General features: G+C 39.2%; 1 protein-coding gene across 1 annotated transcript in view; it reads left to right on the forward strand.

Annotated features, from left to right (window-relative positions):
- DNAH5 (dynein axonemal heavy chain 5) overlaps nucleotides 1-16,332 on the forward strand; it is a 214,577-nt gene that overhangs the window by 190,039 nt on the left and 8,206 nt on the right. Inside the window, exons 74-80 of the mRNA XM_090279309.1 lie at nucleotides 2,874-3,093; nucleotides 4,470-4,675; nucleotides 5,286-5,489; nucleotides 7,296-7,511; nucleotides 9,071-9,283; nucleotides 13,764-13,916; nucleotides 14,316-14,547. Of these exons, the coding sequence (XP_090135435.1) occupies nucleotides 2,874-3,093; nucleotides 4,470-4,675; nucleotides 5,286-5,489; nucleotides 7,296-7,511; nucleotides 9,071-9,283; nucleotides 13,764-13,916; nucleotides 14,316-14,547 (1,444 nt within the window). The remainder of the gene's footprint in view (nucleotides 1-2,873; nucleotides 3,094-4,469; nucleotides 4,676-5,285; nucleotides 5,490-7,295; nucleotides 7,512-9,070; nucleotides 9,284-13,763; nucleotides 13,917-14,315; nucleotides 14,548-16,332) is intronic.

Genomic DNA, 16,332 nt, shown 5'->3' on the forward strand with positions numbered 1-16,332 from the left:
TCTCACTCGAGATCCAAAACCTCAGTGAGGTCCATAGCCCCAACCGCTCTGCTAGACACTCCAGCACCTTCAGCTTCACTTGTGGGATCCTCACCAATCCAGAATCTACAACAGTGGTGTCTTTCTTGAGTTCCAGAATGCACAATCCATCTTCTGGAGTTCCACAGGTCTGGCCCAGACCCCAGAGCCTCTAGGACACCTGGCCTGTTGCTTTCCAGGTGGGGTTCCTAAAGCCCTTTGTGGATTGCAAATTCTACAGCATGCAGGGCATGCCGTGCTCAGGCCTGGAAACCACATGTTGACCCTGCTAATGGGACAGCTTAGTCCAGAGTTAGGGCACTTTCAGGGACTTAAGTTAACAGGATACTGGATGTCCTCCCTTTCATTTCTAGAACTTAGTTCCTAGACAAGGCAATCGGGTGTTTACTCTGGCCTAGCCCTCTCTGTGGTGTCCAGCTCAACCTGGAGGCCCCCTCCACCCCTGTTCCCCTCTTCCTCTACATTTTGGCTAAACAAGGTGGGGGTTCAGAACCACTTGGCTTCTCGTTTCTATTGGATAACCTAACATGCAGTCTTAGTTTAGATTCCTTTCTGGCCTTTATTGTACTAGACCCTACTCCTCTTTCTTGTGCCTGACTATCCTTCATATCTCACGTCTCCTTCTGTGCCCTCTAGCGATTCCCCTTGCTGAAGCACGACTGGCTTTCTTCCTTTCCAACCCCCAACTGCTGGGCCCACCATGAAACGACTTGGTTCTGTTGCTGAATCTAGAACCTTACCACTGTGCTAGATCTAGTCCCTTTCTCCTGGTCTAGAACTGAGCCTGAGCCCACTGGGTTTTGGAACCTCCACATTTATCTCAAGGCTTTCCTACCTCCAAGCTGTGCCCTGCCCCTAGCTTTGGTGAAAGACAGGGGCCCTTCACATTGGGCTGTACTATGTCTGATGATCATAGTTTGCATTGGGAGTGGGAAGGCCGAAGGGGTCTGATTGAAGTGTTTCCAGAGATGAAAAACATTCATTCATCTACATGTAAGACTGCCATGCCTGGTCTGACATGAGGGCTTGGTAGGCCTCAATCTTGGCCTTTCTCCTCTTATCTTCTTCCTCTCTACTTTCTGTTCCTCCCTCTGCATATTACTGTACTTAGAACAAAAACATTAACATTAATAGGGCACTTCTTGAATTTAAAATATATAATTGTGTAACTAATAATATAGTTTCAGGCAACCAAATTAGAATTTAAATGGAATATTTGTAACCTTTAGTTTATCCATGTTTTGTTTAGTAGTTTAAAGTAAAATTAAAAAGTCTTTATTATTAGCATGCTTAGAACTTGTCAGAGACAAGAGCTTTTTAAAAGTTTTGTAAGAAAGGTTTGAGGCAATATGACAGAATGAACCAATTACTCGATAGTAGCAAAATGAATGATCTATAAGAACTCCAAACATTTAATACAGAATGCAGCAATATAAAGAAGCAACATTGACCACAGGATTCTGCAGATGAACATGGAAGCATCAGAGTTCTTACCTAAGGAACTTAGATCAGGATTCACCTGTTTGCTGGATGAAGGAGAGCAACTAAAGCCTTTTGTTGTTAAGTTTGATATTTAATTTCTTGTTGTTTTGAATGGGTAGACAGTGTCAATTAAATTTTTTAAAAGACAAAGAACACTTTATTCAGTACATGCTATGTACTTCTGAAGATAATATAAGGAAATATGTCAAGTTCCAAAATGATCAATTTTATATGTAACTGCTAAGAATTTAGATCTAGTGCTTGATTTGTTTTTTTTTTGGAAAGAGAAATAACTCAGACTGCACTAAACAAAACTAAATGATCCAAAGTCCCCGACTCAAGAAAACAACTCAGGATTATGATCTGGATATTGTAGGTAATATTAGCAAAAAATATTCTATAGATTAGATCTTGAGTCAATTATTGTATGACTTAAAATGTTGCTGCTTTATACAAGGAATATTCTTATGCTCATAGAATAATTCATGAAAAATATATGGCTTATTTTCTAAGATTCTTCTTTTTAGAATCGTCAAATTCTTCCACATTCTAGAGAGTATATGCCCAGCTAACAGTATTCTGGGAAGTAAGTGGGAGACGTGAGGGGTGGGTCTCAAAATCAGTGGGAAATTTTTCTTTCACCTGTTTTCAATGAGGTTCCTATACCTTAATGTGCTGATGTCCTCCAGGCTACATCCCGTCTGTTTTGCCTTTTAAAGAAAATCAGCTTTCCATCTTTCTTTAGGTAAGGCAGGAACATGTCGGGAGTCTGGAATTTCAGTCTTCTTGTGTTAGCCCACCTTCTTTCCCAACTTCGAGGGACCTCTTGTCATCTGTTCTTGAGTGTTTTGGGAGCTTTGTGGTATAATTCAGGCTACTTTTCAGCTTTCCCTGAGTCAGTTGAAGATTCGACATTTTGAGTTCATTTTAAATGTTACTGAGTGTCTTCATCCTCACTGTTTTTGTCCTTAAGAGTTCATGCCTCTAAAAAATTCTTTTACTGTAGTTTTCATGGAATTTTGGGGAGGGAGCTGAGCTTAACATATATTTTCAATCAGCCATCTTAACTTGCAAGTGCTGTTATTTCTTTTTATGCTTCGCTTTGGTTATTTTCATGCCTCCTACCATGTATTAGTACAATTGCGATGCTGTATGTGGGACAAGTATACGGAACAAGAAAAGATATAACTCAATTAAACATTATAATATCCTTAGATTAGACCTAGACTATAAAGTGTTCAGTGTGCTTTCCTGTTAAATTTTAATTACTTAATTATTAAAGAATGTACTAATTTAAATCTCTGGGAAAAAACACAAAACAGCCTAATTTCCATTCACTGTTGTTGACTCAGGGGGGATGGGCACTTCTGCAGAACTGCCACCTGGGACTCGATTTCATGGATGAGCTAATGGACATAGTTACAGAGACTGAGTTTGTACATGATGCTTTCCGCCTGTGGATGACCACTGAGGTTCATAAGCAGTTTCCCATTACACTCCTTCAGATGTCCATTAAGTTTGCCAATGAGCCTCCGCAGGGCCTCCGGGCAGGACTGAAGAGAACATATGGCGGTGAGTGGAGGAATACTTCCAAGTCTGTTGGTGTTCTTGGCACTTAAATTGTTTTCTTAAAGAAATTGTAAAGACAGAATTAGTTAGGGTATAGTTATAACAAATAGGACTGTTACTTAACATGATGAGGAGGTGGTAGCCCCTTTGTCATGGTGCTTGTGAAATTTGACCAGAGCTCAGAATTTCCCACCTTATGTATTCCTGTTTTCCCAATTTGCTCTACTTTTGCCTATACTATTCTCTCCTAGACATCTACCTTTTTATGGTAGTATCTAAAATTAATATTTTTGTCATGCATGGTCTTTATGCTCCATACCTGAAGCAGGACAGTAACCTTTTCCAAAAGGAGAGGCTGCATTAAAATTATGGCCTGCCTTCATTTCATGATGCCATATGCCAGAATGTCAGAATGGTAGCTAAGTTGGAAATCAAACAAAGGCAAAAAAACAGACCAAACACTCTCCATTCAAAACTGGAACTGAGATTATTCTCTTTACTTTTGCTTCCTGTACTTCATGGCTTCCTGTCTAAAACTCATGGTCATGAAAAGAGCTTCTACCTTGGAGTCAGAAATCCTGTTTCTGATCCTCCCTCAATAAAACACTGTGTTCTCTTGGGTATTAGTCACCCAAACAACCAGGGTTTCAATTTTCTCACATGTAAAATAGGGACAATAAAATCTAGTCATGATGATTGTAATATAGTGTATTTAATAACAATAATGAATATGATAATTATTCTATATCATTCTGAAGAATCTACAAGGAGCTTTTTTCAGAATTGTTAACAGGACTCAAATTCCTGCCAGTTTATAAGGTAATGTCTGGATAAAATGGATGTGGAAGGTTGATGGCAGTTGAATAGAGATTACCAAATGAGAAAATATATGAGTTCATAGATGTAATATGGATACATATATAATAATCATAATTATTACTTTGAGAATATATTCAGGTTGTCATGGGCTTCTGTACACAGTATTAACAGTTTAATATTAATTAACATAGTGTATGTACGTGCTTCAAATAATATCGTTATTATTTATTAGTGGTTGTAGTAATAGTAGCAGTATTTATTTTACTGCCATCATTCTTCCACTTCTATTTTATACCCACATTGTCTTGTTAGATTGGCAGAAACTTGGCTCATATTAGTGAGCCCCTCTTCCCCTCATCTGTTTGCAGATTTTTCAGAGAGAAGTGCCCTGTGGATACCCAAAAGTTAAATTACAGTTGCCATATGAATGTGATAAACATAATTTAAGATAAGTGAAGTTTAATATTAGGAATTTACAAGAAAAGTGATAACTTATAAAAGTAATAGAAAATAAAGATGTTTGGAGGTGATACAGGTTTTCACCCGGCGGACCTCCACAGGTGTGAGCCAAGACCTGCTGGACGTGAGCACAGTGGCCCAGTGGAAGCCCATGCTGTATGCAGTGGCTTTCCTGCACTCTGCAGTCCAGGAGAGGCGGAAGTTTGGTCCCCTGGGGTGGAACATCCCTTATGAATTTAATCAAGCAGACTTTAATGCCACTGTGCAGTTCATCCAAAACCACTTAGATGACATGGATATCAAAAAGGTAATGTGTGTGTGCTGCTCCATGCCACTTGTGATTGTGGGTCCTCAAGCTAACAGGACCCTCACGCCCTCAGCTCTGGGGTAAATCTTGTAAGAGTGATGATTTTCTGTGCTTGAAAAGTCATTATCTTTAAGTCATAGCAAGTTGGGTCACACTTGCCTCTTGATTTCAGCTAAAAAATAAACAAATTTTGATTATCTTTTTATTTCTTAAAGTGAAAGGGACAATTACACATAAGACAACCTAACAGTTTTTTAGAGGGTAGGGGGAGTGGGTGGGGAAACTTTTTAAAAAATCTTAAAAAATGAAAAGAAAGTATATATAGATTACTTTTGAAGTGTGTGCTTCTTAAAGAACTGCCCCAGTAGAAAAACTAAACATTTTTTTCTGTTGAAATTAAAATATGAAAATATGAAGCACAGTTATGAGAATGAGCTTTGAGTAATCACTTGTGTCTGCCTAATTAATTTTGTTTCTGTACTTTTAACATTATGAATAAATGAGCGAATGAATGACATTGATAACAATGAACACACCAGTGTTCTTTGGCAGGGAAAATGAGGATAAAATAGTACTCAATTCTACCCAATTATTCTATACATTCTCTCAGGGTGTCTCCTGGACCACTGTTCGCTACATGATAGGCGAGATTCAATATGGAGGCAGAGTCACTGATGACTACGATAAGAGATTGTTGAACACATTTGCTAAGGTTTGGTTCAGTGAAAATATGTTTGGACCAGATTTCAGCTTTTACCAAGGATATAATATTCCAAAATGCAGCTCGGTGGATAACTATCTTCATTATATCCAGGTTTGTCAATGTCAAACTTTTATGCATAAAGTAACTATCCTCAGCATTTCACCTTTTGGTTATTTATTTACACCATATACTCGTGTATTCCCTTTAGTATAAATTTTAATGGTGATATGTATTGAACCTTCCACCTTAGATGCTTTCTTCATATGTTTATTTTTTCCTAGTGGTTAAAGTGGTTATATTTGTTCTGCGTGTATGTTTTACATGAATGCCCTTCCCTGATTCTCTTTTAACGCTTCAGTGAAGACTGTTCTTTGTGGAGATGATAGATTGAGCAGATTAGAACTGGGGGACCTACACAAATTCCCTGGAGCCCTCTACCTGTGAGATTTCAGTGACCTGGGATAATAGGGCAGAGGTAGCCTCTAGAAGTCTTTTCTAGTTTTCAACCCACTTACCTTATTTTGTGACATCTGTTCCTTAATCCAGGCTAATGGACACTATGTGAGTATGTGCAGGAGTCCATTCATATAAGAGCTTCCTCATTTAGGGCCAGATACTTTGAAATGGAAGAGGTGATAGGGAACTGTCCTCGGGGTAATGGTTAGCAGCAACCTGGTCTCTTCCCACATGATGTCAGTACATCTCTTACCCAGGTGTGACAGCCAAAAATATCTCCAGGCATTGGCAAATGTTTTCTGGGGGGCAGTCGGTTAGGTGAGGGGAGCAAAATCATCCCTGATTGAGAAACACTGCTCTAAGAAAGAATAAGGTAGATTTTGACAGGAAATTTGGGAAAGAAAATTGATCTGTGTTTCAAGGTAACCACAGTTTCTGTCTCTATACCTTGAATTCATTAGATCATTATTTAGCAGTCTCTTCTGCCTCTAAGATTTATCTCAGCATGAACAGACTAAAATGCAACAGCCCCAAAGGGCTAAATTTATTAGTATATTTAGAGGTTCTGTGATAAATAAATGTTATGAGTTTATCATATATTACCTCATTTATACTTTTAGTAATTCACATCAGCAAATATGTGTCTTAATTGTACTATATGTGTCTTCAAATGATTAGCACTGAATAAAACAGTGCCTTTGAAGGTATAAATTTAGATATGCCTAAACATATATTTATTTATATACATCTCATTTCACAATGAACTTGAGTTTGCACATAAGAAGACATTATGTAAAAAGGAATAAAATAAGGGAGTAGAAAGGAGGGGAACTATTAATAAGATAACAATAATGATTAGGATACAATTCACATATGGAACCATATGTCAAATTGCAGGGAAATTTTCTTTTTTCCAAGTAGCTGGAGAATTTTGCCTGCTTCTTCTTGTTGTTTTCCTTGCTGACTCTATAGTTCTCTTGATATTTCTCTCTTTTTGTAGTCTCTTTTTCTCCAGAAGAATACAGTTCCTTTATTTGGGTCCTAATTGGTAAAACTGTCATTTTCTGGTATCTTAAAAACATAGTAACCATTATGTATCTGACATTCGTGTAAACAACTGGCTCGAAGTAGGTCAGACCTTTACAAAACAAAATGGAAATCTATTATCTCCCTCTCTGTGTTACATATTATAAAACAAGACAGTATCTCTTTGATTAAACTTACCAAAGCTGTAGACATTAAAGTACCATGAGCCAGGTATATTTCTCAATGTTAATTTTTTTTCAAGGCAATTTTTGATTTTTTTTCTGGAGAAATTATCGAGATGGTGGCCTGATGCAAATAAGCCATCTTTTATAAATGCATATTCTAAAAAAAACAACACATTTCTTTCCAGAGACAGTATAATTTAACTGGTGCTTACGTCAGCAGTCTGTGCTTACTAGCGTACTTGTTATTCAGAGTTTGCCCACCTACGACAGCCCCGAGGTCTTTGGGCTGCACCCCAACGCTGACATCACATACCAGAGCAAGCTGGCCAAGGATGTGCTGGACACCATTTTGGGCATCCAACCCAAGGACAGCTCTGGTGGAGGGGATGAGACCCGGGAGGCTGTGGTGTCCCGGCTGGCTGATGACATGCTGGAAAAGCTGCCCCCTGACTATGGCCCATTCGAAGTGAGTCGAAATCCTGACAGAATGTCTGCTGTGGATGTGTCCGGTTGGGGGAATGAGGAAGGAGGGAAAACATAATTTTTTTGAAAAAAAAAATAAAAAATATCACTTCCTGAAAACCCAGAAAAAGTTTTTGAACCTATAAATGTGATCATTTTGACATATAAATAAGAAAATTTGATATGAACATTAATATTCATAATTAAATTACAAGTGTATGCTAGTGGGTTAGGATTCCTTTTTTAGTACTGTCCCTTGAGGTACTTCATATTATTATTTGTTCAAAGAAAAGTAATGTATTTTTAGTTTAGCACCTGATTATTTAAAAAATGTTGTGTAATTTAATGTGTACCTTAAAACTCAGACATTCTTCATCTCAGAGAGTCAGAATTTTTATCATTAACTTGCTTTGCAGCTTCTTCATCTTATGGGTTTTAAAAACTAATATGTCTTTAATATGCAACTAATTTCTAAGCAGTTTTATGATTAAGAAATTTAATTTTTTAGACATTTTAGCAAATTGTGCAAAGATTTATCTTGATAAAAATTTTAAACTTTTGATAAAAGCAAAAATAACTGGGTTACTTTTCACATTGTCTTAAAATATAGCCTGGACTAAGTGTGATACTTTTGTCACAGGGCCACCCTGTTTATGTACTGCCGCCTCTCCACCTGCTTTCCAAAGTAAACCTGCAGGATTTTGTTTCCTCAGCCCCCTATTATTTTTTACGAAGCAGGCCATTTTGGCTGCTGGCACTATAGACTGAACTCAAGGACCTATCACCAAGGGAGTAATTTCCCTGGGAAGTAACTCTGATTGCTTGCTTGGAGAAAATCAATACTGCAATCAGTGTTTACAAACATCTTTCATTAATAGTATCAGGAAACTGGTCATTCATGTCTAACAGTGGTTGAAATATATTATGAAGCATTAAAATATCTAAAAATATAATAAGTAAATAAATATATAACTAATGGGGTTTAGAAGCATCTCCCTTCTTCTGCTGAATTTGTCAGTGCTACCCTAAGATAAAGCAGCTCAGCCTAGCACAGTGAGTGATCCACAGAAGATTCTCAATTAAATCTGTAGAATGGAAATGATTGGGTAGGTGGGTGGGTGGATGGATGGATGAGTGGGTGCTTTGATGGAAAACAGAAAGCTCTGAAAATATATGCATAGTTTTTTGACACAGCCAGCAGAATCGTCATATATGTATACATGTCTGTGTGTGCGCATGTATGTGTCTGAAAGTCTTACATGAGCAGTGAGTGAGTATTTCCCAGTAAGTGTAGTTGCTGTGTAGAAGGCTGCATGGTTGTCGTCATGCATTTTTATTTTTCTTTGAATTAATGGCTGCCTGTTCTCTCCCAACATGGGATGAAAAATCGGCTGGTCGTCTAACACGTTTCCTTTCATGTTTATTGTATGTTTTCTGGCAATGAAAAACAAAAGCTTACTATTTATGGAATTGTAAAAATTGGGGCTTTTTCGGAAGCCCCAGTGACATAAACATTAATAGCTTTCTAATTCATGACTTGTGCTGAATGTGTCTCCATGGCAGGTAAGAGACAGGCTGCAAAGGATGGGGCCATTCCAGCCAATGAACATTTTCCTCAGGCAGGAGATAGACAGAATGCAAAGGGTACTCACCTTGGTCCGCAGCACCCTGACTGAGCTAAAACTTGCCATCAACGGCACCATCATCATGAGTGAAAATCTTCGAGATGCATTGAATTGCATGTTTGATGCTAGAATTCCTGCTCAGTGGAAAAAAGTATGTTAAAGTCTGCTCTTATTCTTCCTAATCACTTCATTGTTGTGAAGAGTTGCAACTAGCAAGCAGAAAACATCTAAGAATAATTTGCTTGAAATTCTATTCTTTAGTTTAGGAATTAATCCTCTTATAGTCCCATATTTTCAGATTGTAGGTAGGGGAGGAAATTATGTAAACATCTCCCACATATCAGGTGGTCTACTGGGCAATTTATATGCATTCTTTCATTTCACTCTTACACTTTATTGTCCTCAGTTTACAGATGAGGAACTTGAGGTTGGGAGAGGTTAAATCTTTTCTCAAATCACACAGCTAAGTAGTCCAAGAATCAGAATTGAAACCCAAGCTCTTGAATTTAAACCCAAGCTCTTGGGCTTCAAAGCCCATGATACTAGTTTCTAGAAGAGAATGTTCTGAGATACACATGCATATTAAACATTTTCTTCCCTTTGTTTGTAGATATGGGAGTATATATATCTCAAGATAACAAGTGTGCTTACTGATTAACTGTTGGTAATTGTGCTAAATGAGAGATGTGGTTTTAAGAAATAATTTTCTACTTGAAAAGTAAAATAAGGACAGAGGTCATCTTTTAAGTAGGAAAACGTGTGACCTGGGAAAGGATAGGGTGTTGCTATATTTCTGTCCCATATTTCCTGAGGAATTGGATGTGCCTATGCCTCTGTTCCCCCTGACCATGCCATCACCTGGGGTGACTGCACACACAGTAGCACTCCTCAAGTACTTGATGCACAGGTGCCCCTGCAAGTCTCTGCTCCCCTTTCGAAGTGCGTGTGTGCTCTACCTTCCCTGAAGCTTTGGCAGAAGGAGGAAACCGGGATGGATGGCAGGCAGAGAAGTGTGACAGGCTTTCCCCACCTGCAGTCTGAAGTCATGGAAGCAAAGTGAACCGTGTCTGTACAGCTGTACAGTTTCTTCCAGCTGCACTCGGCTGGCCGGGAGTGGGTCTGGGGAGGCTGACGGGAGCCGTGCCATGTTGGGCTTCCCTAGGCAAGTGCGATGGAAGGTGTGCTAGCTTTCTGGGGTTGCATAATGAGCTTCCACAATGGCAATTTATTGCCGCACAGTTCTAGAGGTGGGAAGTCCAAAAGCAAGGGGTCCACAGGGCTCCCCTGCAGTGACTTCTTATGACACTAGAGCAAACAGAGCAGAACAGAGTGTGTGCTTCCTGCAGGCCTCTCAGCCCCTAAAGAAAGAAAGTTGCTGTGTTTCTGAACATGTATCTCCATGTTTCCCGTTGCTGGTAGGACTTTCCTAACCACCTGCTGTCTCCTGCTGATCTATTGACACCCATTTTAGGTTGCTTTTATTTCTCTTCCACAAGTCAGGTGGGTCCTCAGCTCCACCCAGTTACAATGGGAGCCAGCCGGTGGAAGCCTCACCATCTGGTGGTGGCTGTTCTTCCATATGACCTCTGAAGTTATCTTAGCAAGGAGAAGGGAGAAATGGACAAGTACACTGGGTCCTTCTTCATGGATCAGAACAGATGCAGGGACCCAACGTGACTGCATGGAAGACTGGGAAGTATAGAGGACACTGCCCACATGGGATGAAAAATTGGCTGGTCATTTAACAAACTGTCTCTGCAGCATCCATCTCCTCCCAAGTCAGATAGGTTTCTTTATCTCCTTAGAGTAAGGGGATCGAGGGGACAGAGAAGCCTGGAGGGTTATGTAAATGGAGCTCTTTCCTAGGAAAGAAATAAAATTGTGGAGATAATGTGTTTCGCCCAAGAGAACAGTGTTTGATGATGACAAGGTTTAAAGTGCAGGTGTGGGGTTGGGTGAATTAAATGGATTATTAGAGATCAGAGGTCATGAAATAAGAAGGTAGTGTGTTAAATGGGTCATTCACGTGGATCCTGGTTTCAACAAGAATGGTTAGTGAAAGTAAGTAAATGCAGTAAATGGGTTATGAGCTGAACTCTGAAGCCAGGATACCTGAGTTCAAATCATGTCTTTGCCACATCCAAGCTGTGTAACCTCAGATAAGCTACTTATCTTGCCATGCCTACATTTCCTCATCTGTAAAGTGGGAATTATTATTACTCTCACTTCTGCTACAGGCCTTGTGAGCTTTCAATGAGTTGATGAGTGTAAAATACTTAGAACAGTGCCTGGCATATGGCCAGTATTATGTAAGTGATTGCCATTATTACTCCTAAAAGCATGTACCTCCAATACTGCCACCACTGTATCACCAGCACCATTTCCACCACCTTCTTCATGACCAATACTTCCTTCATCACCACCTTGATCACCATCGCTTCTACCCCACCACCTCCACCACCACTTACTTCCTCCATCGCCTCCACCACCAGCACCATCTCTGCCACCACTACTTCCATCATTACCACCTTCTCACCGGTACCCCTACAACCACCCCTACTACTCTCACCAGTTCTATCACTACCACCTCTTTCTCTACCAGCATCATCACCACCATAGTCACCAGTGCCTCCTCCATCAGCACCTCCATCACCAGACCTCCATCACTTCCATCACCACCATTTATATCATCACCATCACCATCATTCTTATCCTCGTGATTATTTTAGAGATGGAATGAAAGAGCAAACCAGGAGCCAAATTCCTTGATAAATAAGAGGGAGTGACCAGTGGCTACAGAAACAAGAAGGGGAGAGGATGGTATGTCCAGAGTGCCTGAGGTTCAAAGAAAGAAAATAATGGGAAATAATAAACTGTCAGAAATAAAGATATCTGCTCCTTTCCTGGTCCTGATGGCTGAGCAGTAAACAGTATCTTAAATTATGAGAAGGCTACAGAGGAAGCAATCTTTTTTGGGTGAGGGTTGGGGAGCAGATTTCAGAGGAGGTGGGGAAAATGTTCAGAGAAGAGGTGAAAGATCTTGAGGAGTTTGCTGATCATGACATTGAGGATTCTGAAGGTGCGGTAGAAAGACTTGGGAGGGCAAAGGACTGGGTTTTGGGTCAGAATGGAGATGTACAAAGAGGGCAGTATCTAGAGATGAGACTGGGGCATGGAGTAACTGGGTGCTTGGCCTTTTGGAGGTTACTCATGTAAATAGGAAGGTGAGACCTGACGGGATTAGAACTGATAGTCTTTGAGAAGAGACTCACTTAGTGGTGAGCCTCCAGTGTCTCACCCAGGGCTTGGGCAGATTGCAAGGCAGTGGGTCCCACAGGTAGGATAAAGTTCCTGGGGAGTGCCCTTCCTATTGCCTTCTCATCTTATTTGATGACAGTACTATTCATCGCTCTAATCACACAGCTTGGAAACTCAGAATTAGCTTTGACCGGACCCCTTCCTCTCCTTTTCACCTTTGACAAATTTATAGTCAAGGCCAGAGAGTTTTCTATCTGAATGGGCTCCCCTCACTGCCAGTAACAGAAGGAGAACATACCTGGTCACTGGCTGCTGTTTGTTACTCACTAACCCAGCAAACCCAACTTGGTCAGTGCCTGGGAGGGCCTGGCATAGGGATCCTTGCCAGGAGGTACCTTCTCATTAATAGTTCCCTGTGTGCTCAGATCAGATGTGGTATCAACACTTCTCTTTTAGTTGACACATCTATGAATGTTGAATAGAATGACTTACCTAATATTTAAATTATGATCAATATGATCAGTCTTTAGAATCACAATTTTTTTGAAAAATAGGAAAATTAATTTTTAAGGTATTAGAAATTCAAGTAGTATATTTATCCAGGTTGATCACTACATTTATTTATACATAAAATACTGTAGTCATAGTAAAATATTATAAAATATGATTCAGAGATACCCACCAGTATAGCTTCTGGTAACATTAATTACACGTCCATTCCAGTTGTAATAATAGAAGCTCCACATGTGAATTCAGGAGGAATGTTACAGGCAATGAACCCATGTTTCCATTTCTGTTCCTTCTTCAGAAGAAACCAAAGTACATTCTAAGGGACAAAAACTTAAGAAAATAATTATTGTTTGCCTCATTAAGAATGATACATTAAGAATGATAAATAGAGAAAGGCTTCTGTGAGTTACATTCACAGACTATATTTTAAAGCATTGATTAGACAATGAGCACATTTACAGAAATACCTTGTTTTGTAATTTATCTACTGATGAAAATGTAACCTTAGGAAAATAATTGAAACGAGTTAAATTTAATACAACTGTTTTAATTGCTTTATAGCAGCATTGCTGATGAGTATGTTTGTAAGTGGAAGGTGATTCTATTGAGAGCAGACATCTTGGACAGCATCTGAGCTCTCAATTGATCTGGTATCCATGTGATTATTAGCTGATTCTATCATATAATGTTAAAGAGGAAGAATCATTTGAAAACTTAAATTTCAGAACCCCAGGGCAATTCATGTCTTAGGGACTTTTAAATTCTAGAAGTGAAATTGGTATTTTATCATTTTTTTTATGTGAACATAGCCAGTTAGACAGCAAAATTAAACTGTATAAATTGTCTTAATGTATGTATTTCAGGCATCGTGGGTTTCAAGTACATTGGGTTTCTGGTTTACTGAACTTATAGAAAGAAACTTCCAATTTACCTCTTGGATTTTCAATGGCCGACCCCACTGCTTCTGGATGACGGGCTTTTTCAACCCCCAAGGATTTTTAACTGCAATGCGACAGGTAATAGCTCTAACTTGTACCTGTTGTGTTATACTTTTCCTCTGTAAAGTTCTCTTCTTTCATTATAGTTTTAAAGAATATAATAAGACAGAAAAAGACTGTTTCTTATGGGTGCTGGTTGTTACATTGTCCTGAACATAAATCCAGCAACTTGTTCTCAGGTTGCCAACTTGAATTTCAAAATCTTTATTTGTTATTTTTATATTATATTATATTATATTAGTATAAGTGGTTAACTTGGGACATGGGTATTGGTTCTGAGATAATCTTTTCAACTTTAAATACTATTCTACTTACTTTGAATTAGGGTAGTTTGAGGCTACGCTGTGGTTTATGCTCTAAACATATAAACCTCTAATTACTAATTTTATCCTTTGTTTTTGTTCTTGCCTGGAGTAGGAGATAACTCGGGCCAACAAAGGCTGGGCTCTGGACAATATGGTGCTTTGCAACGAAGTCACCAAGTGGATGAAGGATGACATTTCTGCCCCTCCCACAGAGGGTGTCTATGTCTATGGCTTATATCTTGAAGGTGCTGGCTGGGACAAGAGGAACATGAAACTCATTGAGTCCAAACCGAAAGTGCTCTTTGAGTTGATGCCTGTCATAAGGATTTATGCAGAAAATAACAGTGAGTTTTCTTGTGCATTTAGGGATGGTTGGCATTATTAGATTCAATGCTATTATAAATATAGGATCTTGTTATTTTTGTTACCATGTAATAAGGATTTGACTCTTATATCAACTAGCTTCACATTAATGAGTATTAATGAGTATTATGACCACTAGGCATTTTCTTGAGTGCTATGGGGAAGGCAACAGTTTTCTAGATAACTCTTGCCGATCTAATAGAGCAGATAAAAATATAGATGGGTCATAAAGTGTTAGCTGATAACAAAAGAAACAAGCATTTGGAATAGTTAATAAGTGGTGGGAAAGAAGGCTGAGCTAATGGTAGGGTGGAGTGGTCAGGGCAGGTGGGCCTGGACTGGGCTTGGAAGGATGGAGATGATGAGTGGGGCAAGTGGTGGAAAGAAGGCTCTCTAGCAGGACTCACCAGCCGAAGGCTCACTGCAGATGGTGGCTCTACCAGATTGGAGATTTAAGCCAGGTTGTGAAGTCCAGATCGAATTCAGGGACATTTAGCTTAATCCAGTAGCTAATGGTAAATTGCTGTATTCACATTTCAGGCTATGAATGTAATAACATGTCTCTGAAGCATACATGTTATTCTGCCTTGAAAAAGCCATCAAAGCTCTATTCGATATGGCTAGAATTACCTAAACTGCTTTCCTCCGTTGGCTCGATGTTTTCTGGAGGCTTTTTTGTTGTGTTTACTCGGCTCCGGTCTTCTCAGCAACAAACACCTTTCAGAACATGAGGGTCTTTCCTGTTCATTTTTTTAAATTAAAATTTATTTTATTTTTAAATAAAAATTGTATATAAGGGTACAACATAGTACACACACACACACACACACACAGTGAAATTATTACTATTTGCCATGAACTCTAGAGGTGACCATGGTAGTGGATCCTAAGGAAATACTGATTTTGTGACAGAATCACAAAATATTTTTCTTTAAATAAGGGATAACATATAATTTATTTTTAAAGGCAGCTTTTAGTATCCCCACTCCTTAGATGAATATCCCATTTGGAACATGGGTCAAGGAAAGAGAGTTTATAAACTGTGAGCTTTCATATTTTTAAGGAAACATTGACTGAATTTAGGACCTTTGATCACATCTAAATCATCCATGGAGATGTTTGTTCCATGTCCAGATGTCCTTCATATTTGGTCCTATCCCAGACATCCACGCCAAGAAGACATCCCTGGAACCAAATATCCTACAGTGTTTATTTATACTTTTGGTTTACAGAATTAAAACATTAAAAATACTATAATGGCTCTGACCAGTGTGGCTTAGCTGGTTGGGCATCATTCTGTGAAGCAAAAGGTGGGCATTTTGATTCCCATTGGAGGCTTATGCCTGGGTTATAGGCCAGGTCCCTGGCTGGGGGTGTGGGAGAGGCAACGGATCGATGTTTCTCTCATGCACCGATGTTTCTCTTTCGCATTGATGTTTCTCTCCCTCTTTTTCTCCCTGCCCCCCTCCCTTCTGTCTAGAAATAAAGAGTAAAATATTTAAAAACAACAACAAAAAGTAAACTATGCCCGGGAGGTTGGTCCAGACTGCTTCCGAGACGTGCTTTGGAGCACAAGAATGAGTGTGCTAGAAAGTTAGACTGATTTTTTTTTGTTTTTTTGGCAGAGGGAAATAGCAGTAGCTCAGTTGATCATTCCATGAATAATTATCTGGTATTGACCATCTGCCTTGCATGGTTTTCGTGTTGGGGGTGCAACAGTGAAAAAAGATTATGCAGAATCCCCAATCTCAAGGAGCTAAAAAGGG

Source organism: Furipterus horrens, unplaced genomic scaffold (genome assembly GCF_987537825.1).
Source record: "Furipterus horrens unplaced genomic scaffold, mFurHor1.1.pri manual_scaffold_5, whole genome shotgun sequence".
In the NCBI taxonomy this organism is placed as follows: domain Eukaryota; kingdom Metazoa; phylum Chordata; class Mammalia; order Chiroptera; family Furipteridae; genus Furipterus; species Furipterus horrens.